The following is a 23,830-nucleotide window of genomic DNA, read 5'->3' as shown; positions in this document are numbered from 1 at the left end:
TCCTATGACAGTATACACAGTGTAGAACATTTTGAAACCCCTGGTCTTTCCATGACAGACTCACCAGATGAATCCAGATGAAAGCTATGATCCCTTATGATATCACTTGTTAAATCCACTTCAATCAGTGATGATGAAGGAGAGGCGACATGTTAAATAAGTATTTTTAAGCCTTGAGACAATTGAGACATGGATTGTGTATGTGTGCCATTCAGAGGGTGATATTTAAGTGCCTTTGAATGGTGTATTGTAGTAGGTGCCAGGCGCACAGATTTGTGTCGAGAACTGCAACGCTACTGGGTTTTTCATGCTCAACAGTTTCCCATGTGTATCAAGAATGGTCCACCACCCAGAGGACATCCAGCCATCTTGACACAACTGTGTGAAGCACTGGAGTCAAAATGGACCAGCATCCCTGTGGAATGCTTTCAACGTCTTGTATATTCAGTGCCCTGACAAATTGAGGCTGTTCCAAGGGCAAAAGGGGTGCAATTCAATATTAGGAAGCTGTTCATAATGTCTGGTACACTCAGTGTATATTATTCCATTCCTATGGAAAAAGAGTGGGCTGAAAATGTTGTCTGCTGGTTTAATTTCCTATAAAATGGGGAAAGAGTGACTTTTGTCTGAGACCACAGACCTATGATTGAATTTGTATTTTTTTTATGTCAATGTATTATTAATGTGTTACTCATTGCATTGTGAGGTTGATTGGTCACGATGTTTCCTATTGTAGTCAGATGACTGAATCTATGTTTTAGTTTGAACCAAAACAGAATATGAAAGGCCACATTGGAGGCTATACTTGTAGGATATAGACCAGAGGTCCCCAATAACATTCAGCCGCGGTACAATTTTTTTCTTGAGCAGATGGTCGGAAGGCCGGAACATAATTATAAAGAATTTGTATAGAAAATGTACTGCAAGAAGCCAAAACAGATATAGTATTTGACAAAAACAATCATTTCAAACCTTCATGACGTTGGGATACGAGCAGTGGTGGAAAAAGTACTCAATTGTCATATTTGAGTAAAAGTAAAAGTGAATGTCACCTTGTAAAATATTACTTGAGTAAAAGTATTTGGTTTTAAATATACTTAAGTATCAAAAGTAAATGTAATTGCTAAAATACCGTGGCAAGAAAAAGTACCCTTTGAAAATACCTGGATTTCTGCATAAATTGGTCATAACATTTGATCTGATCTTCATCTAGGTCACAACAATAAACAAACACAGTCTACTTAAACTAATAACACACAGACAGTTATACATTTTCATGTCTTTATTGAACACACTAGTAACATTAAAACAAATGAATCATTGCCACAATCCTGAGAAATGAGAGCACCTACCATAATGAACTGTTAATGAACCATAATGAACCCATCTGGACAAGAGGAATACCCATGTAAGAATGCTGTTCATTGACTACAGCTCAGCATCTAACACCATAATACCTTCCAAACTCGTCATCAAGCTCGAGACCCTGGGTCTCGACTCCGCCCTGTGCAACTGGGTACTGGACTTCCTGACGGGCCGCCCCCAGGTGGTGAGGGTAGGTATAACAACATCTCCACCCCGCTGATCCTCAACACTGGGGCCCCACAAGGGTGCGTTCTGAGCCCTCTCCTGTAATCCCTGTTCACCCACGACTGCGTGGCCATGCACGCCTCCAACTCAATCATCAAGTTTGCAGACGACACTACAGTGGTAGGCTTGATTACCAACAACGACGAGGCGGCCTACAGGGAGGAGGTGAGGGCCCTCGGAGTGTGGTGTCAGGAAAATAACCTCACACTCAACGTCAACAAAACAAAGGAGACGATTGTGGACTTCAGGAAACCGCAGAGGGAGCACCCCCCTATCCACATCGACGGGACAGTAGAAAGTTTAGAAAGTTAGTAGAAAGTTTTAAGTTCCACGGCGTACACATCACAGACAAACTGAATTGGTCCACCCACACAGACAGTGTGGTGACGAAGGCGCAGCAGCGCCTCTTCAACCTCAGGAGGCTGAAGAAATTCGGCTTGTCACCAAAAGCACTCACAAGTTTTTACAGATGCACAATCGAGAGCATCCTGTCGGGCTGTATCACCGCCTGGTACGGCAACTGCTCCGCCCACAACTGTAGGCTTTCCAGAGGGTAGTGAGGTCTGCACAACGCATCACCGGTGGTAAACTACCTGCCCTCCAGGACACCTACATCACCCGACGTCACAGGAAGGCCATAAAGATCATCAAGGACAACAACCACCCGAGCCACTGCCTGTTCACCCCGCTATCATCCAGAAGGCGAGGTCAGTACAGGTGCATCAAAGCAGGGACCGAGAAACTGAAAAACAGCTTCTATCTCAAGGCATTCAGACTGTTAAACAGCCATCACTAACATTGAGTGGCTGCTGCCATACATGTAAAAAATGTATCACTAGCCACTTTAAACAATGCCACTTAATATAATGTTTACATACCCTACATTACTCATCTCATATGTATATACTGTACTCGATACCATCTACTGCATCTTGCCTATGCCGTTCTGTACCATCACTCATTCATATATCTTCATGTACATATTCTTCATCTGTTTACACTTGTGTGTATAATGTAGCTGTTGTGAAATTGTTAGGTTAGATTACTGTTTTGGTTATTACTGCATTGTCGGAACTAGAAGCACAAGCATTTCGCAACACTCGCATTAACATCTGCTAACCATGTGTATGTGACAAATACAATTTGATTTGATTTATTACTATGAGTGCACAATTTTTTTTTTACAAATTGCTTGTGTGTTGTTCTAATTTAAGATACCTAATAATGAGAGATTTTCTCAACGCTTTATTTGAAAGTCTGGTGTGCTTTCCCACTGTCACTGTAACACACTGTTCATAAACCCTGTAATCATGAGACATATGACCACCCTCAAGGTGTTTCTGCCCTGGAAACATTCAATATTCTTTTCACACAAAGGATTGTGTTGACCCAAACCAACCCGTAATGACTATTTTCTTTTTACATTGCCCTTCTCAGCACAGTTTTTCAACATTTGAATTTTTGAACTGTTCTTTAACTAGGCAAGTCAGTTAAGAACCAAATCTTAACTGCAATTGCAGCCTAACCCAGATGATTGTGGGCTAATTGTGAACCACCCTGTAGGGTTCCCAATCACAGCCAGTTGCAAATCAGCCTGGATTTAAACCAGGGACAACAGTGATGTTTGGATTTGAACCAGAGACTACAGTCATGTTTGGATTTGAACCAGAGACTACAGTCATGCACTGAGATGCAGTGCCTTAGACCACTGCACCACTCAGGAGCTGCTGTTGCTTGCTCCACTCATGACTTTAGAAACTTTTCAATCTGTAATTTTAGAGGAGCATAATTTACATTTCAAACACATTGATGTCTTTTCATTTTCTGCTCTAAGTAGGCTGTACCACATTTTATTGACAGAAGACAACGCATCATTTTCTGTGGTGGTGGTGGTGGTTTTGTACTTGAGTAAATCAGTCATCGCTCCTTTAAAGCCTTGACGTCAGATACGGGAATCACATGTCCACACACTTCGGGAAGATGTGTATTGGTACGGCGGCTGGGCTTGGAAAATATTGGGAAATGGCTACCCTTGAACTATTATGGACAGAATCCGTAAGCATGTGGACTAATGTGCATGTGACACAGTAGAGAAGTGCATAGAGTATTTATAGAAACCGGCTTTTATAACGCTATCAGCTTGCTCAAGCATGCATGGAAATCTATGGGAATTCATTGTTGGCGGAGATTCACCCATTAACAGGAAGTAGGAATAGCCAAGCGACTGAAGCTGTTTTGATCAGTGTGCTTTTTAAACATTTGTTTATTTTTAAAATTATTACACTTTAAACAAAACAAAAAATAAATAAACCAGTGTTTTTATAATCAGTGGGAAAAATATCGATGGAATATTGTAACTAAAAATTCAAAGTCACTGGAGCTCGAACCTGTGTGAGAAGCTGTTTTTGAAAGTCCCATGTATAGACTTTCAGTTTGCTTTTGTGCTGTTTTTATATATTTTTGTAGTCCTATTTTTTTAACAGACCATATCAATTGGATGTATACAAGACGAACGAACTAACTTTTGATGCCATGTCTGAGAGAAAAGTGTAAGCGGTTTTAACAAGTTTTTCGAAGGTCAAAGACCTCCACCCAAGATGAGGTCTTCTTTGGCTCCCGGTATCAGACTGATCACGTCCTTCTCAAGAGACAGCTGGTAAGTTTATACTATCTTTGATCTAATCTAATCTATTGTGTGTGTGTGACACCCTTTTTGCAAACAAAGCTATTGCATTGTACAGTATGTAGGTTGATGGGGGGGGGGGCGGCAGCTGTTTTGTCCCTAATCAGATAGAAGTATATGATTGGCTAGACATGAGGCTGTAACCTGGCCTGATTTTTGTATTATTCTGTAGTAAGAAATGTTACGTTTCGTATGATATGTATTAATTTGTGGATATCCACAATATGTTACGAATTTGCAAACATACAATATGTAACGAATTTGCGAAATTATATGTTACAGATTCTAATTTGTTGTGGCTAATGTTAGCTAGGTGGCTAACGTTAGCTAGGTTAGGGTTCATGAGCATCATGGCAAAAACTGGAAGACTGGCCAGTGGCCAAGAGCTTTTACCTATAGACCATCAGGCTGCTAAATAGCCAACACTAGTCAGCTACCTCGAAAATTCAAGCAGCTTGGGTGCTGCCATATAGTTAGAATTAGAAGTGCCCATCCAAGAAAACACAAGGTCATTGGACACAGATAAATGACGTCAAATCAAGTTATATCTACCGTAGCTTTTATTGGACTGATAATGTCAACATCATACTTTCAAAATCTTAGCTAGCAGTCATCATCATGAATCAAGTCGACAATCTACTGCCAAATCCTTGTCATATGAAGATAAATTATAGATAAAATGTATCGGTGCTCATCGGCCATTGGACATAAACATGAATTTATGTTGGAAATCGCAAATTCAACAATGAGTGGTGTGGAAGGAATCAGTGGCTAACTGCAAGCATTGCAAAGCAATCACTAGCCTGTTATTCAGTGGAATGGGTGTGTGGTTCAAGTCTAGGTTCAAGGGTCTCTTTTCCAATCTTAAAAAGATAAACATTAGCCATGCTGTCAATCCAGCATGACTTCAGTGAGTTCAAGACAACTGGGAACTCTGGGGGGAAAAAAACAAGCTCCAACTGGGGAAAATACATTTTGAACTGTCATCCATCTCAGAATTTCAAGTCGGGAACTCGGGGTAAGACCGGCCCATGTTCTGAATTCTGTCGCTCTACATTTCACAAAAGTGCTGAACAAATAGTTATATTGGCTGCGTCCGTCGTAGCTCGCTTATTAATGTCTTAATTGAAATGACAGATTGCTCTTATCGTCATCCCCTTATGCCATAGTTTGTACATCTCAATTGTCAGGAGAAACCACATTTTGTTTAAGCAAGTCAGCCTTTTTTTTAAAGGCAGTAAATGAGGCTGAATGAACTGTTTCTCTGCCAGACAAGGCTCAGCTGATAGCCAGGTGTAGCAGTGGTAAGGTGTTGGGACAGCTTTATGTAGGCCCTAACAGTTTGTGGGCACCGTTTGTTACTGTTATATTGCAATTCATGTATTGTTTAGTGTTGTGTAGTGCCTTTGCTGGCATGCATATTTGCTATTTTTTGGGGTGTTTGTCCCACCAAGATTTACATGCTAAAATCGCCACCGTTCATTACATATAGTTGAGGTCGACCGATTTAATCTCAATGGTCGATTAATTAGGGCCGTTTTCAATACAATCGGTAATCGGCATTTTTGGACGCCGATTACATTGCATTCCACAAGGAAACTGCGTGGCAGGCTGACCACCTGTTACGAAAGTGCAGCAAGGAGCCAAGGTAAGTTGCTAGCTAGCATTAAACTTATCTTATAAAAAAACAATCCATCTTAATGTAATCACTAGTTAACTACACATGGTTAACTAGCTTGTCCTGCATTGCATATAATCAATGTGGTGCCTGTTAATTTATCATTGAATCACAGCCTACTTCGCCAATCAGGGGAGGATTTAACAAAAGCGCATTCGCGAAAAAAGCACAATTGTTGCACAAATGTACCTTCCTATAAACTTCAATGCCTTCCTTAAAATCAGTACACAGTAGTATATATTTTTAAACCTGCATATTTAGTTAACAGAAATTCATGTTAACAGGCCATTTTAACTAGGGAAATTGTGTCACTTCTCTTGCGTTCATTGCACGCAGAGTCAGGGTATATGCAACAGTTTGGGCTGCCTGGCTCATTGCCAACTAATTTGCCATAATTATTACATAACATTGAAGGTTGTGCAATGTAACAGCAATATTTAGACTTAGGGTTGCCACCCGTTTGATAAAATATGGAACGGTTCCGTATTTCACTGAAAGAATAAATGTTTTGTTTTCGAAATTATAGTTTCTGGATTTGACCATATTAATGACCAACGGCTCATATTTCTGTGTTTATTATATTATAATTAAGTCTATTATTTGATAGAGCAGTCTGACTGAGCGGTGGTAGGCTGCAGCAGGCTCGTAAGCATTCATTCAAACTTTACTGCGTTTGCCAGCAGCTCTTAGCAATGCTTGCTTCACAGCGCTGTTTATAACTTCAAGCCTATCAACTCCTGAGATTAGGCTGGCAATACTAAAGTGCCCGTTAGAACATCCAATAATCAAAGGTATATGAAATACAAATGGTATAGAGAGAGATAGTCAATGCGTCATAATTCCTATAATAACTACAACCTAAAACTTCTTAACTGGGAATATTGAACCACCAGCTTTCATATGTTCTCATGTTCTGAGCAAGGAACTTAAACGTTAGCCTTTTTACATGGCACATATTGCACTTTTACTTTCTTCTCCAACACTGTGTTTTAGCATTATTTAAACCAAATTGAGCATGTTTCATTATTTATTTGAGACTAAATAGATTTTATTTATGTATTCTATTAAGTTAACATAAAAGTGTTCATTGTTCATACAGTATTGTTGTAATTGTCATTATTACAAATATATATATATATATAAAAATCGGCCGATTAATCGGTATCTGCTTTTTTTGGTCCTCCAAAAATCAGTATTGAAAAATCATAATCGGTCGACCTCTAGTATAGTTAAAACCAATGATGTATATAAACCCTGGATTGCTAATGCTATGTTTTAGCCAATGAGAGGCTTTGACGTCACCGGTCGACCATATTGGAACTCCCCAGAAGATGCAGTCCTCTATAGTCCATAGGAATTAATAGAATTCTACAGTATTTTAAATTAAATGTTTCATTTTTAGCAAACATTTCCTGGTTGCTAAAATTCTAATAGTTTGATTGTTTTGTCACAAACTGAAATTTGTCTCTGTATAGTGTAGAAAATCATTGAACCATCTGAACCGCTGTGAAGTATATTTTCCATAACCAAAAATATTGTATTTTCAGCTGTTTGAAGCTGGTGTACAAAACCGAAAGTAAAAGACACAAAAACAAAACTTAAGAATAGGAAGCATGGAAATAGAGCACATAGAACAGATGTACCGCTTCTTAGACATTAGTTTTAATGAGTGACAGATCTATAACTCACATTTCTATGTGCACTTGGTTAGTTTGCCCCAAGAAGTTACATATTGCAGCTTTAAGTATTTTGTTGTAGTGGGGACATTTTTAACATTAGAACTTTCAAATAAGTATACTTTAAAGCGGCAATATGTAAATTTTTGGGCGACCCGAACAAATTCACATAGAAATGTGAGTTATAGATCTGTTTTCTCATTGAAAGCAAGTATAAGAAGCTATTTATCTGTTCTATGTGCGCTAGGGCGGGGGTGATGAACACTGTCTACCGGTGTACTAGCTAGCTAGCGTTGTCTCCCCTGCCTATTCTTCTTCTGTGGGTTTTATCTGTGTTTGGTATCCAACGTTATGGTGCATTACCGCCACCTATTTCCGCCTGTGTACTGGGGTCCTAGCTTAAAAATGGACCAGTTGAGGTATAAAGAGGGTTTCCTGCAGATGCAGGAATGCCCACATGTTGGAACGCCATGAATTGTGGGCCACAATTGTGGGCCACAATTGTGTTATTTTCACTTTAAACCCCATATTCAAAGATGTCTTGTGCAAAAAGAAGCATAGAATTTTATGTGAAAACATCCTAGGTGAAGGCCATCTACACTGTTGGATTTCTACAACATTTCATCAATCCACAATACTTTCAGGATTATTGCTGTAACTGATCCAGGTTGTTCCATAAACCTGACCAAATAGTCACACGTTGTCCTAGATTTAGTCAGTCAAACTGTGAAGGTCACTGCAGGTTGAGTCTTGTGCACAACACTTTCTCCTGAATGTTTGTGTCAGAAATGGCATCCCAGTAGTCACTATTTGACCAAGGCCCTAGTGTACTGCTTTTGATCAGGGTCCATAGCGCTCTGGACAAAAGTAGTTCAGTAATAGGGTGTCTTTTTGAATGCATCTTATGTGTTGTGTGCAATTAGCTTGAGGATGAGGAGTTTACACCAGGTTCTGAGTGAGGTGTTAACTAACTGTTACTAAAATCTAAATGTGGTAAAGCCTTCCTTTCCACTCCAGGAAATGTAAACAGGTCAATACAGAGCGTGTGTGGTGTAGCTAGCTTCCTTCCTGTGCAGTGTACACCTCGTGTCAGCTAAGTACCTGTACTGCTCTCAGCAGTGATGAACTCTTCTGAATACCCTGTTTGGTTCCCACTAAAAAACAAGCCTATGTGTACTGCCTACTGTACAGACAAGACCATGTGAACAATTGTGTTGTTTTCTCTTCTCCTCAGATCCTTCTTCAGGATGGTAGTTTGAAGCCTTTCTCTCTTCTCTCTTTTTTATCTTTTTCCCTCTCTCTCCCCCTTCCGGTCTTATGAGACTAACATCCCATAATACCCAAGACCTGTAGACCTCTAGATAATGTATAAGAGACTGTCCAAAAAAATGTGTGTGCTTTGACAAAGGTGAGGTTGTTGATGGCATGATGTTTGCTTTGGACAACATTAGAATGAGCTCTTTTTCTACTCTCTGTGCAGGTACAGAGGTTTCACCCTCTTCCTCACCTTTCTCTTCTATACCAGCTACCATCTCTCCCGGAAACCCATCAGCATCGTCAAGGTGATACACTGACTTCACAAACCTGTATGAAACGTTATCTTATTTATTAGTATTTTTAAATGTAACCTTTATTTAACCAGGCATCTTAACGCAAGGCCACACTGTTCAGCTCTATATTCTAACATATCTAAGTGTTCTAGGTCACAAAAGCCAGAGAACACTCAAGTTGCACTACAATAGTTAACATAGTCATTTTTGAGATAGTTATATGATAGTGGCTGTTTTTGTTTCGAGGCGTTTAAGCTGGTTGCGTCTTGGAGGCCTAGTATTTTGTGTCCATGTGTGTAATCTCTGGTTATTGCCCCATGTATATACAGAGTGAGCTGCACAAAAATTGTTCCACCCTCATTCGGCCACCAAACCTCAATGGAACTGACAATGAAACCTGGTGTGACTGGGCGCCATTTGGTGAGTCCTCGGCTTGACTTGACTTCTTCGTTCATTTTTAAAAAGGAATAAAAATGCTTCCAAAGTGTTTCTGAGAATATAGAAAGCACACCAAATAGAATGAATCCGTTTTTATGTTGCTGTTTAAGCATTACGACAGCAGATTTCATTCTGACATTTTCTGTGCCAACTCATTTTCTCCAGACCAGGACAACTACCAGACGCTGTTTGGAGCCGTGGACAACTCTTTCCTCGTTGCTTATGCCGTTGGCATGTTTTTCAGGTAGGCAGAATGATGTAAATTCTATCATTGTTTTTGTTTTTTGTGGGTGGGTGTGCGTGCTTGCATGTGTATTAAACCTCACTACAAGGAGTTAACCAGATGATGTGTTGTGTGTTTTGACAGTGGGATATTTGGTGAGCGCGTGCCCTTGCGCTACTACCTGACCACCGGGATGCTTCTCAGTGGTCTCTTCACATGTCTGTTTGGCCTGGGCTTCTACTGGAACATCCACTCTATCTGGTACTACGCCTTCGTCCAGGTAAGGGTTAAATCCCCTCTAAAACCATTGTCACTCGCTCACACCCTGCCCCATAGTTACCTTTGAGTTCAGGCCCGACCTGGGGCATGTTCGTAAGAGTTTGCAGCGTAAACATTTTGCAACGGGAAGTCCTGGTAGTCCCTCTGTTTCGGTCAGTTGTCTTGTGTTTCGTGCCTAATGAACACAGCCTGGTACTGAAAAACAACAGTTTAAAGTTACATCTTTGTCCACACTGTGTATACTGGGCCTTGTGTATGCATGCACATTCATGAGTTTTCCTATCTGAGCATATGCAGCAACAAAACAACTTGGGAAAGTCAGGTAAAAGTTGGCATGGGGGCTTTAGGCACTATCACATGACAGATCAGCAGTATCATATGATGTAGAGCGTGTGAGGGAGGCTGAGGGATTGTTTCCATGCCAGTGCTTTTCTCAAGGCTATGTGTTGTGATAATATAATGGTGTGGGTAACCGGCCCAGCCCCCTTCTCTTTTCTGTGTCTCTGTTTGTATCTCTCTCATGGGGATACAAAACATCTCTCCCATCTTTTTTCTCTCTCATCGGGTTGAGTATAGGGGCATATTTAATGTTGAAATTAAAAGCATCTAAATCTCCCTCTTACTTCCCTAGGCAATGAATGGACTAGTGCAGACAACGGGCTGGCCTGCAGTGGTGGCCTGCGTTGGGAACTGGTTTGGAAAGGGGAAGTGAGTGAGACATATTCTTACTCTTGACTGGTTCAGCAATGCTGAGTGCACAGTATCAGTACCCCTTTTCCATATTGTGTAGGGTATTTTTTTGTTTGTTGCTCAAGGTCAGTCACATTATGTGAAATTAAAAACAGAACTCTCCAATCAGTTCCTTTGTTTGAGTGTAATGACTGTTTGGAAATTCAAAATAGGAACAATTTACAGATGTCCAGTTTCCAATTCAGCATTTTACTGCCGGAAGCTGTCCTCAGTATTTAGTACCGGTATGTTGAATGTTTTAAGTATATATTGAATTCACTCCAATAATTTCCCTATGTTCAAGTGTCCCTATAAGTTAATGTAAGCAGGCTCACTGTCTCACCTTTCACTGTCAAGATATACAATGTTTCTAAACCCATTTCATTCGTGTCCACCCATCTGTGTGTGTCTGCCCTTCAGGCGAGGGTTCATCATGGGCGTGTGGAACTCACACACCTCGGTAGGCAATATCCTGGGATCGCTCATCGCCGGCATCTTTGTATCCTCGGCCTGGGGCATGTCCTTCATCGTGCCCGGCATCATTATCGCATGCACGGGCATTCTCTGCTTCTTCTTCCTGGTGGAGAGTGAGTGTGACCTTTTGACCTCTGGGTCTGTTTTCATAGAGAAAGTAGGAGTGCTGATCTAGGATCAGTTTTGCCTTTTAGATTATAATGAATGGACAGAGGGGGCCTGATCCTAGATCACTATTCTTACTTTGAGATGTTCAAAACATGTCAACAGGACCATAGTGCTGACTGCATAAGCCACTGCAACCTATTGAAGCTTGATACCGTAGATCATAGAATCCAAATGAAATGGTATACAATATTCATTGCCATTAGAAAGTTATGGAGGATAAGTTTTTATTAACATAGTTTGAAAATGGATCATGTTGTGTTCCCCCGACAGGATTTATCTGAGAGTTTTTACTCTGCAGGAATTTCATATTCAACCTAGACTGTTTTCATTTAGACATGTACAATGAGAATAGGCTCGTCCCAAGACGTATTTTGACATGAAAATGGATTTGTGAGCACACCCTTTCTTTCTTTTTTGTCACAGAACCAGAAGATGTCGGCTGCAGCCCTCCGCAGCACCGTGTAAGTATAACCAAAGAACATATGAAGTAATGGGTGCCTTGCTCAAGGGCAGTCGGTGTCGGTGGCACCTGAGATATGATATAAGCCCTGCTTTTGTAAACTCTAGCTACCAGCTCCCACCAGATTATGGCCTGGTTTTGTTTTGACCAATGTTTTGTCATTCAATTAATTCCCTTTCTTTCGAAAGACTTGATATTATAGAGTAATAGAAGACATGTTAGACTATACATAAAACATAGTCAATAGTTGTAGCCCTGGTTAGAACAATGCTAATGGCTGTGTATGAGCAGGAAGACAACGAGAAGGAGCCTCTCTTACAAAACTCATCTAGTAGCGAGGAGATCTTCAGCAGTCCTGGCCTGTCCAACTCTATCTCCTCTGAGTCGACAGAGGAGCACACCGAGGCCATCAGCTTCTGTGGGGCCCTCAGGATACCTGTGAGTGCGGATCACTTTTTAAAAATATTTTTCCCTACCACCCCTCCCCTAATTGGAGTAAACTAATAGACAACAATACTTAGGCTTCCACTTCCACTATAAACATATTGCATACATTTCATGTACAGTATATTTCACATGAGTTATCTTTTGTTTGTTTTTAGTCCCAGCCTTCAGCTACACTCAACCCCTTCCATATATCTCTGAAGACCATCCAGTTTTGATTTATTGTTATGACAGTTGCTATGACTGCTCTATGACCAGTGTGTAATAAACTCAGCAAAAAAAAGAAACGCCCTCTCACTGTCAACTGCGTTTATTTTCAGCAAACGTAACATGTGTAAATATTTGTATGAACATAACAAGATTCAACAACTGAGACATAAACTGAACAAGTTCCACAGACATGTGACTAACAGAAATGGAATAATGTGTCCCTGAACAAAGGGAGGGTCAAAAGTAACAGTCAGTATCTGGTGTGGCCACCCGCTGCATTAAGTACTGCAGTGCATCTCTTCCTCATGGACTGCACCAGATTTGAAAGTTCTTGCTATGAGATGTTACCCCACTCTTCCACCAAGGCACCTGCAAGTTCCCAGACACATCTGGGGGGAATGGCCCTAGGCCTCCAATCCAACAGGTCCTAGATGTGCTCAATGGGATTGAGATCCTGGCTCTTCGCTGGCCATGGCAGAACACTGACATTCCTGTCTTGCAGGTAATCATGCACAGAACGAGCAGTATGGCTGGTGGCATTGTCATGCTGGAGGGTCATGTCAGGATGAGCCTGCAGGAAGGGTACCACATGAGGGAGGAGGATGTCTTCCCTTTAACGCACAGCGTTGAGATTGCCTGAAATGATAACAAGCTCAGTCCGATGATGCTGTGTCACACTTCCCCAGACCATGACAGACCCTCCACCTCCAAATCGATCCCGCTCCAGAGTACAGGCCTCGGTGTAACGCTCATTCCTTCAATGATAAACGCGAATCCGACCATCATCCCTAGTGAGACAAAACCGCAACTCCTCAGTGAAGAGCACTTTTTACCAATCCTGTCTGGTCCAACGACAGTGGGTTTATGCTCATAGGCGACGTTGTTGCCGGTGATGTCTGGTGAGGACCTGCCTTACAACAGGCCTACAAGCCCTCAGTCCAGCCTATTGCTGACAGTCTGAGCACTGATGGAGGGATTGTGCGTTCCTCGTGTAACTCGGGCAGTTGTTGCCATCCAGTACCGGTCCCGTAGGTGTGGTGTTCGGATGTACCGATCCTGTGCAGATGTTGTTACATGTGGTCTGCCACTGCGAGGACGTCAGCTATCCGTCCTGTCTCCCTGTAGCGCTGTCTTAGTCTCACAGTATGAACATTGCAATTTATTGCCCTGGCCACATCTGTAGTTCTCATGCCTCCTTCCAGAATGCCTAAGGCACGTTCACGCAGATGAGCAGGGACCCTGGGCATCTTTCTTTTGGTGTTTTTCAGCATCAGTAGAATGGCCTCTTTAGTGCCCTAAGTTTTCATAACTGTGACCATAATTGCCTACCGTCTGTAAGCTGTTAGTGTCTTAACGACCTATCCACAGGTGCATGTTCATTAATTGTTTATGGTTCATTGAACAAGCACGGGAAACAGTGTTTAAACCCTTTACAATGAAGATCTATGAAGTTATTTGGATTTTTACGAATTATCTTTGAAGGACAGGGTCCTGAAAAACGGATGTTTCTTTTTTTGCTGAGTTTGTGTGATATATTATCTTACAGGGTGTAATGGAGTTCTCCCTCTGTCTGCTGTTCGCTAAGCTTGTTAGCTACACCTTTCTCTACTGGCTTCCTCTCTACATCTCTAATGTTGGTACGTACTCAGTTTAGCTCCTATTTGTGGACAGTTCACCTGAGGGTTCAAATGATATCAAAACTTATAAGCTGATAATGACTTGCTTTGCATTTTGAGATGCGCCATTAGTTAATTTGGCATACACTGTGTCGCTAAAAATTCCGAATGTTTATTTCCTCAGCCCATTTTGACCCCAAGGAAGCTGGGGACATGTCAACACTATTTGATGTAGGAGGAATTGTGGGTAAGCCTTAACAGTCATGTGACTGACTTTATATGGAATTAGGTAACCTTTATCGCACAATACTCTGAGAGATCATATGAGGAACCAGGAAGCTCTTCTCTGATTGATCTGGATGTTTTGTCTACACTGTGGTTATAACAAGTCATAGACATAACGAGGGGTTTCTGCAGTCATAACAAAACATAGACATACCAAGTGATGTCTGCAGTCAGAAGAGTTCTCATTAGAATTGCCAATGATTGGCCCCTACTGTATTGTGGTGTCTGAGCACTTACTATTGATATTCAATGCAGCTCCTCAAAGGCTGACTATTTTCAGATGATGTAGGACTGCTATCTTCCCCTACGTGTTAAGTCTGTGGTAAGCGTGTGTTGTGTGTCTACAGGGGGCGTTGTGGCTGGACTGGTGTCGGACCAAACTGGGGGCAGAGCCTCAACCTGCTGTGTCATGTTAATAGTGGCTGCTCCTATGGTGAGTGTGCACTCACACAGAAAACATCACTGGCTTATACCATGTGTAACACCATGGTCTCTTTATTATAGTACACTTATGACTTCTCTTTGAATTGTAAATGTGGCATTTCGAGAGTAATATGCACATTCCAATCTTTAGAAAACCGGTGCTGGGCAAAAATATACTGTATTATCATGAAAGGAAAGGCCTGCACAAAATGCCTGAATTGCATATCTTTACTGGACACACTTTATGTTCACTAATGAAAAGAGGGAATTCTCTCAGTAAATGTATTGATCATATACACTACCAGTCAAAAGGTTGGACGCACCTACTCATTGTGCAAAGCTGTTATCATACATTTGAAGAATCTCAAATATACTATATGATTCCATTTGTGTTATTTCATAGTTTTGATTTCTTCCCCATTATTCTACAATGTAGAAAATAGTACAAATAAAGAAAAACCCTTGAATGAGTAGGCGGCTCCAAACTTTTGATGCTGGTACTGCATATGTCATGTAAATATGACTGCCTGGTGGACTCTGAAAAAGGAATTTGGCTGCACTTGTAGCTCTGGAATTGGCAGTGAAATTCACCCGCTGCCCGAGAAATATTTCGTGATAGGTTGCAAGGTCCTTGACAGTATTGTGTCAATCTGTTTTTCAGCATAGCTAAATATTTTCCTTTGGGTTTACATGTGGGTTATTAAATCATGAGCAAATCCTTCAAGAGTGCCACCTTTTATCCAAAATCCAGTCCAAATGTTTGTTTTGCTTTCCTAGCTGTTCCTGTACAACCACATTGGACAGCATAGCCTAGCAACCACAATCGGTAAGAGATACATTTTATTTTTTTTGTATGGCATTTGACTTTCCATCCATAGAGCCATTTTAGTCTCAACCCTTCCTGCTAACAACTACATCAATGTTCCAATTTAACACATTGTAGGGCGAGTTACATTCGGTGCATTCAACTGAAGTAGGCAATCAACAACCACATATCACAATAAATCTTCTTAAAAAAGACCCTTGCTATCTGCTAGCTAGCGTACTGTACATGCCTGATTCTCTCACAGTGCTGTGTTGTTGTTGTAACTCTGCACCGTAGGGATGCTGTTGGTGTGTGGAGCCCTGGTGAACGGACCCTACGCCCTCATCACCACCGCTGTGTCTGCTGACCTGGTAAGCATATCCATTCCAGAATGGACCACTTCATGCCTCTAACATGAGGTCCTCACCTCTCCCGAAGTCACACGGAGGAGATGAGCTCCTCATTGGCCTAACTCCCCCCACATCCCCTGTTAGTCCACGGCTCTATGTTAATGCGTCTTTCCTCGATCCCTTGCATTCTGTCTCCCTTGTCTCTTTCTCAAACCGATTCAAGGTGCCTCCCATCAGACAATCACCTTCAATGCGTTTTGAGGAGAGAGGACGCAAGGAATCGAGGAGACAAATTGAGGAATCGGATTGAATGTTGGTTCATAATGAGTATTTTTCCTTTCATAGGGGACACATGAGAGCCTGAGTGGAAACTCTAGAGCGTTGTCAACGGTCACGGCCATAATTGACGGCACAGGGTCAATAGGTATGTGGGGAATGTCTTGGCCACATGGGGGATTGGTGCTGATTTTGTTGTTTTAGTTTTGACGTTTGAATGGTGACCAGTAATGGGTTAGTGGGGCTATGGTGCATTTATGTGCGCCTGTGTCAATGCATGAAAGAATGTTTTTATTTATTTATTTATTTGAGGTCACCTATGTTTCGAGATTCACTTCAATGCTCACTTATTGCAGTGTAATGTGGCAATTTACAAATTGTTTTATACAGTTCATGTACAAGGTCCATGGCTACCGGTAATTGCCATGCACAATTATTTTCCATTGTAAATCATGTAGTGTTCTAAAGGCAGACTTTTCATGATTGTTGTCCCAAATCAAATTGTATATCCAGACCTGGGGCCTTATTTATCAAAGCTGCGCGCGCACAAAAAAGCCTCTAAACACTGCGTGCGCCAGTTTTCCCCCAAAGGTTGGTATTTAACCATTTTGAACATGATGTGAAAGTGGGGGTATCTCCACGCATATCTCACTTCTAGTGGTTGATCAATTGTATTGCAAGCAAATATTGTTCTTTTGAGGGAAATGTCGGTGTTCGATACATCGGAATTGTAATAATACTAGATTAATAAAAACATCTAATGATAAAACGGATGCATTTGCCGTGGGTAAGGAGATCGCATGGCAGCATGTAGCCTATTGTGTTTCTTTTATTACCCTAATACTTGATTTAATAGCTTTGGCATTTATTTGCTTAAATCACTGAACACAACAGGCACTTATTAGAGATTGGTTTCTATTTGAACCAGGCATCTATTTCCTTAATGCACACAGCTTTTTTTTCTCATTTGCATAGTTAATTGCTTGGATCCAGCATTCACTTCCAACATTTTAAGCTATTTATTAATTTCATGCACTGTGTTATCATTTACACAATATGTCACATTTCTTTTGTCGTAGTATGTCTCTATTTAGACAGAAAAAAAACATTAATTGATGGAATAATTATTCTCCTCTGACTGCATTTTCAGCAGTTCTTACTTTCGGATGATTTCTAGGGGTCTGTACCCCCAAAGTTGTTGACTGTTTTTGTGCTTGATCGTTAGCTAGCAGTTCTCAGCTGTTAGCAGCCAATGGCGTGCAGTTTCTAACTGGTGATAAAAAAACGGAAGATTTTTTTGTTGTCATTACTGAATTATTTAATGTAACAAATCAAACATTAAACCTTGTAGACAATTCATGGTAATCCATGGTAACCTCGTAAACAATTCAAACCCAGCGTTTATTTGCTGAAATGCGTGCCGTTGCCCAGCTATTTAAAGGGACAGGTGGCCATTTGAGACTGAGCATTTAATTGAAGTTTTACGGTATATAGGCCTAAATCATGATCATATTGCAGGACATGACTGTCCTTTTCTGACATGACTGGTTTATTCCCGCTACACATCATATAATAGTGTACCATTTATTCATCGCTCATTTAATAGCCAAACATGCTAGAAATTAAATAGACCGGTAGCCAATTTAATATATTTGATAGTATGGGTATACAGTAGGCTACAGTATAGCTGTGCAATAGGAGCGCAACATCATAGCCAATATATACATTCAGAGCCAATATATACATTCAGATTCTATACCAAGGCAGGAGATAGAAACACAATCATCTATTGAAAATTGTTAAATTTTCAATAGAAGTGTGCTATAGCATTTAGTCCTACTTTTACATTGTTCGAATAGAAAATTATACTTCCAGAATGTGCTGCTAGTGTTTGGCACTCGCTATAGGCGGCATGCATTTGTTTGAAAAAGTCATGACAAAACGTTCTGTGCATATCTCTTCATAACTGTGATCAAATGTACCATTGCGCTTTACTTTACAACCTGTCATGGCCCAGTTCCAACATCTCCAAATCATACAGCAAATGAGGGTGTTTTTGTTACCATAAAAGGTGAATGGGGGTGTTTTCCAGGCGGGGTTGTAACGCTCGTTCACGAGCGCACAAATATAATATGGCTCTGATTTATCAATGAAAACATATGTTACGTGCGCCAGTTTGATAAATCCCAATTTGTTGTTACCTGCAAATCCTAGAATCGACAGAATTTAGTGAGACATTTACACACGGTTGATAAATGTAGCCCCTGGTTTCAGGTGCTTGGTTTCCCCTGCTCAAGTGTTTGACTGTTATTCTGACTGTCCTGTAGGTGCTGCCCTAGGTCCTCTGTTAGCAGGAGTGATCTCTCCGACGGGGTGGAACAATGTCTTCTTCATGCTGATCACTGCTGATATCCTCGCCTGTTTGGTTAGTTTTTAGTCATGTTTTATAAATCAGTGCAATATTTGAGCCACATGCACAAAGAAGGTGCTATACCTGTGGATTGTGTACAATAGCGGTCTCCAACATTTTCTACCATTTTCTACTTAAAAAAAAAATATGTTGCAAGCTTTTATTTTACCCAATACATTACTGGGAGCTTGTACAGTGCATTCGGAAAGTATTCAGACCTCGTTACAGCCTTATTCTAAAATTGATTCAATAGTTTTTTTCCTCATCAATCTGCACACAACAACCCATAAAGACAAAGTATAAATCCGTTTTTTTTTTAAGAAAAACAAGAAAACCTTATTTACATAAGTAATCGGACCCTTTGCTATGAGACTCGAAATTGAGCTCAGGTGCATCCTGTTTCCATTGATCATCCTTGAGATGTTTCTACAACTTGATTGGAAACCACCTGTGGTAAATTAAATTGATTGGACATGATTTGGTAAGACACACACCTGTCTATATAAGGTCCCACAATTGATAGTGCTTGTCAGAGCAAAAACCAAGCCATGAGGGCGAAGGAATTGTCCGTAGAGCTCTGAGACAGGATTGTGTTGAGACACAAATCTGGAGAGTGGTACCAAAACATTTCTGCTAATGTCTAAACCTGTTTTTCACTTTGTCATTATGGGTTATTGGGTGTAGATTGATGAGGATTTTTTGATTTCATCCATTTTAGAATAAGGCTGTAACGTAACAATGTGGAAACTGGAAGGGGTCTGAATACTTTCTTATAAAAACATTTGTGTTATAAATATGTGGAAAATGTTTTTTTTTTTATATATCTAAAAACATATATACAGTATATACAGTACCAGTCAAAAGTTTGGACACACCTACTCATTCCAGGGTGTTGCTTTATTTTCTACATTGTAGAATAATAGTGAAGACCTAAAAACTATGAAATGAAGCTTATTGAATTATGTAGTAACCAAAAAAAGTGATAAACAATTCAAAATATATTATCTATTTGAGATTCTTCAAAGTAGCCACCGCCTTGATGACACACCGCCTTCGCACACTCTTGGCATTCTCTCAACCAGCTTCATGAGGAATGCTTTTCCAACAGTCTTGAAGGAGTTCCCATGTATGCTGAGCACTTGTTGGGTGCTTTTCCTTCACGCTGCGGTCCAACTCATCCCAAGCTATCTCAATTTGGTTGAGGTCGGGTGATTGGTAAACTGTGTTGATTGTGCTGTCTTCCTGTTTTCCAGCTGCTGTCCAGGCTGGTGTATAAGGAGGTGAGGGGCTGGTGTGGACACAGCCCCAGACAAAGAGGGTGAGCCACTCATGAATACACCACTTATATCACCAATCAGGAAACCAAAAGCTGGTTTCATTTTTTTTAAGTTGAAGAGGCTTCTAAGTGCAATAAGTCATAAAATAATACATTTGTGTATCTAAGGAGTGACCAAATACTGTCTCTTTAAGGGTACATTTTTTTTGCAATTGAACTTGCGTGTGCACAAAAATGGCTCCTCCTTGAAATACAGGTCAAAGCCACAAATAGCTACTCAGTAGGGCTGTTGTACATTAGCCTCTCCCTGGAGGTTAAGGGTGCCCATTATTCTACTCCAAAGGGGCCTCCAGGCTGCTTATTAATTGGCCAGCTTTAAAGTAACTGTCCAGTATTTCCACATTTCTATGAAATATTACCTGAAATTAATTATAATATCAGTGAAATAGTTTTCTTCCAAAACATGGTATTTAAGTATGTTAAAAAGCATATTTTCTGTTTTGGAATGGTGTGGGCGTATTCCGGCCATAAAAAAATATTCATGCGAGTAGACCACTGATTGGCCAGCTCATCCTCTATGAGGAAATATCAAGCATTCTTTTAAACATTCTGTTTGATACAAGTTTAAGGTGTGTTTTAAAAAAAAAAAAAGTTTTATTTTTCTTCATTTTTTTCTCTAATCTTTATTTTATTTTTTATTTCACCTTTATTTAACCAGGTAGGCTAGTTGAGAACAAGTTCTCATTTGCAACTGCGACCTTTATACGAGTATAGAATGAATCGACAATAATATTTGGGTATGCGTTAACAGAATATTAACTTTTAAGCCTATGTGAGAATTTCATTGGACAGTTTAAGAATAAAATTGCAGTTACACCTCAGGCTATTTTTAGGCATCATAGGTAATCAATCACTATCAACCTGGGACAACCTACGTCTTGAGAGTTCTATTTTTCCAACAGGTTCCCATAGGATGAGACATGATTGTCTTTGAATGGATGACTTGAGTTGGGTCTTAGACGCTCAATCAAATGTGACACAGAATCTTCTCTGTTCACTGAGCACTCAGGCTTCTTTACTCTTTCACAGCATCAACTAACGGTTTCTTGATTCTTGATTGAAGCACCTTTCCATGTTCTGCAAATCTATATACACTGGGCAACTGGGATTAACCCTTTGCACTTGTGGAAATTGGCTTATATGGATAGGGCTACATTGAAATGTTTCTTACAGAAGAAATATGAAAAGCATATGCATAACCGTGGTAGCAATGAAAGGGAACAATTTGGAGATTATGCAAAAATTCTTAGACCAAAGTTGTGAAGACACAAGACTGAATCCAAACATTACACTGTTGATTTTATGTGCATTTTATTTACTATACTTTTCGCAGTATTTGTTGATAACAAAATCAGAAAATACTCTGGATACGTACAGTCTTTAACTATAAGGTGCTTTTTTGAGCACTCCTAGCAGTGCCGTTGAGGAGCTAGAGGAACCACACTTTTAGTTGTTTTCTTTGGTACACAGCCCTTCATCCCCGCCATCACACAATTACTGTTGTTTACTCATACCAAAAAAGCGGTTCATTAATAAATCTCAATCTGTCAGGTGGGCATAATTTGAAAGTCTGTACTATTGCTAACATGACTAGCTACGTTATAAAATACGATCTTAGTGTTAGGCTTTAACAATGCAATTCAGGGAAACGGATCATAATTTTGGCGCGCGCACAGAAAGGAGGCATGAGTGCATTCTGGTTCATGTGCCGTGGCAAATTTTCTTCACGGTAGACAAACGGGCTCATCCTTGTCAGAACAACCCAGTGTATGATGCAATGTCATCTAGTAACTGTACATCAAACATAGTGATCATAAACGTTAACTATACGACGTGAGTTTTATGATATGGAAATGTGAAGTGCACCTCTGGACTCACAGTTGTTTGGCTTGCTTGTATGACATCCGTGGTATTTATTATAATCCTCTCTCATCTTTCAAAATACATAGTCCTCTGAGTTTATAGCATTTCCCTCACTCAGACAACAAGAAATGTGAAAAGTTACCCAATTTAGATGCAGGGATGGGGGCAACTTCTTGTCGTGTAAGGTGCTCAAGTTCAGAATGGCTGTCAGAAACATTATGTATAGCGTGATACTGTACAGCCACTGCGTTCCTGTTTAGGCGTTTATCAGTGCCCAAATCTGCCATTTTCAACCCTTATGCGAATGTAAAGGGTTAAGAGCCATTGTGACATCAAGTTTAACACATGTCATTGTAGGCTGTTTTGGAAACTATAGCAGTACTACATTACCCATAATTCACCATGTAACATGTCTGGTTTGTCATAATGGAATTACACTACAGTCCAAGGAGTCTTTCTTTGAGCTACCTAAGTGTCAAAGCTAAAAGGAAGCTGTATCCACCCCAATATCCACAACTGCGCAAGGCACCGGCCACTCTCACACTGTCCCGTTTATTCCAAGTCCCAAACTAACCCTCACATCCTGTCAAATAATGCTGCCAAATTAAGCAAGGCTCCATCCCCAACAACAATATCCACAACTGCGCAAGGCACCGGCCACTCTCACACTGTCCCGTTTATTCCAAGTCCCAAACTAACCCTCACATCCTGTCAAATAATGCTGCCAAATTAAGCAAGGCTCCATCCCCAACAACAATATCCACAACTGCGCAAGGCACCGGCCACTCTCACACTGTCCCGTTTATTCCAAGTCCCAAACTAACCCTCACATCCTGTCAAATAATGCTGCCAAATTAAGCAAGGCTCCATCCCCAACAACAATTGTGCACCTCATGGCTCTATACTGCCCCTCATTTATTCCACTTCCCAAACTGACTCCATAGCATTAGCCTCTCTCCAGCAAGGTTGAGAAAGTGCTAGGGACCGTGTTTACTTGCAAAATTTTCAGAGAGGATACTCTGTTGAAGATTATGTGGTGCTTGCTTCTCCTCCAGTCCTCAAATATAAAATGACATTGAATTAATCAGATCCAATGATTTGGTACCTATGTTAATGACCAGAATAGGTTTGTATTTGGTCCATTCTGAAACGGGTTAATCTCACCTTGTGTTGTCAGGTTCAAAGAAATATGAGTGGGTGCCTGGGACAAGAGACCGTATCACACATGCAAGGAAGGACGCAGGAAAAAGGACCAAGAACTAACCCCTGAGGTGCATCAAGATTTATAGGGTGCCGATCCTTTCATCCTTAATGGCCCCAGACCCCATCACCAGCGGATGAAAGGATCTGAAAAAGGAGGAAGGGGCCATTGATATTTTGGGACCATCTGACGGAGAGAGAGAACATGTCCTTTCTTCAAATGGTCGCAAAGCACTTTCTCTCTTATGCCTTTTTTATGATTATTTTGTATGTTTATTTTTTTTTTCTGTTTGCCCCTCTCGGGGCTGTGTGCATCTTTCATCTTATTATTAAAATAATGTGCACACTGCATTTCCCCAATCTCTCCTCAATGGTTACTATAAGTTAAAATCACATGCTAGTTTTGGGCAAGCTAAATTGGGCGCGCATGTTTTGCACAGCCTGGAGAACGCCGAACTACATAAGCAGCGAAGGAGGAGTTTGCAGTTGTAATCAAGTGCTGTGGCGGAAAATGTTGTCACTAACTAAACCAGTGCAGATAAGGATAAATTGTCTGACCAATCAAGAATATTTCTCAGACAGTACCATCACATCCTTCCATTTGTTTCTGATGGAAATGTTTGTTGATCAATGATTAGACATTTGTTTGTATCCACCACATGCA

General features: G+C 40.6%; 1 protein-coding gene across 1 annotated transcript; it reads left to right on the top strand.

Moving 5' to 3' along the window:
• The first annotated feature begins 3,497 nt into the window (after positions 1–3,497).
• LOC115105321 (glucose-6-phosphate exchanger SLC37A2-like) lies at positions 3,498–23,517 on the top strand. Its single transcript, XM_029627243.2, has 18 exons — positions 3,498–4,246; positions 9,108–9,189; positions 9,507–9,597; positions 9,781–9,859; positions 9,983–10,118; positions 10,749–10,825; positions 11,267–11,433; positions 11,912–11,949; positions 12,240–12,386; positions 14,149–14,239; positions 14,403–14,465; positions 14,851–14,936; positions 15,704–15,752; positions 16,029–16,102; positions 16,427–16,505; positions 18,685–18,782; positions 20,021–20,085; positions 23,144–23,517. Exons 1-18 carry the CDS (start codon positions 4,188–4,190, stop codon positions 23,157–23,159), a joined length of 1,497 nt encoding a protein of 498 aa, XP_029483103.1. The 5' UTR covers positions 3,498–4,187; the 3' UTR covers positions 23,160–23,517.
• The last annotated feature ends 313 nt before the right edge of the window (positions 23,518–23,830 follow it).

The sequence above is a fragment of the Oncorhynchus nerka genome, linkage group LG22, assembly GCF_034236695.1.
Source record: "Oncorhynchus nerka isolate Pitt River linkage group LG22, Oner_Uvic_2.0, whole genome shotgun sequence".
Taxonomy (NCBI): Eukaryota; Metazoa; Chordata; class Actinopteri; order Salmoniformes; family Salmonidae; genus Oncorhynchus; species Oncorhynchus nerka.
This window is presented reverse-complemented; position numbering and strand designations above follow the sequence as displayed.

What these genes read in the sequence shown, in the direction of transcription:
- LOC115105321 (XM_029627243.2), top strand. Translation starts at nt 4,188, where the DNA reads ATGAGGTCTTCTTTGGCTCCCGGTATCAGACTGATCACGTCCTTCTCA. An exon ending in GTGGGGCCCTCAGGATACCT is followed by an intron (nt 12,387 to 14,148) that starts GTGAGTGCGGAT and finishes ATTATCTTACAG; the next exon opens with GGTGTAATGGAGTTCTCCCT. An exon ending in TAATAGTGGCTGCTCCTATG is followed by an intron (nt 14,937 to 15,703) that starts GTGAGTGTGCAC and finishes TTGCTTTCCTAG; the next exon opens with CTGTTCCTGTACAACCACAT.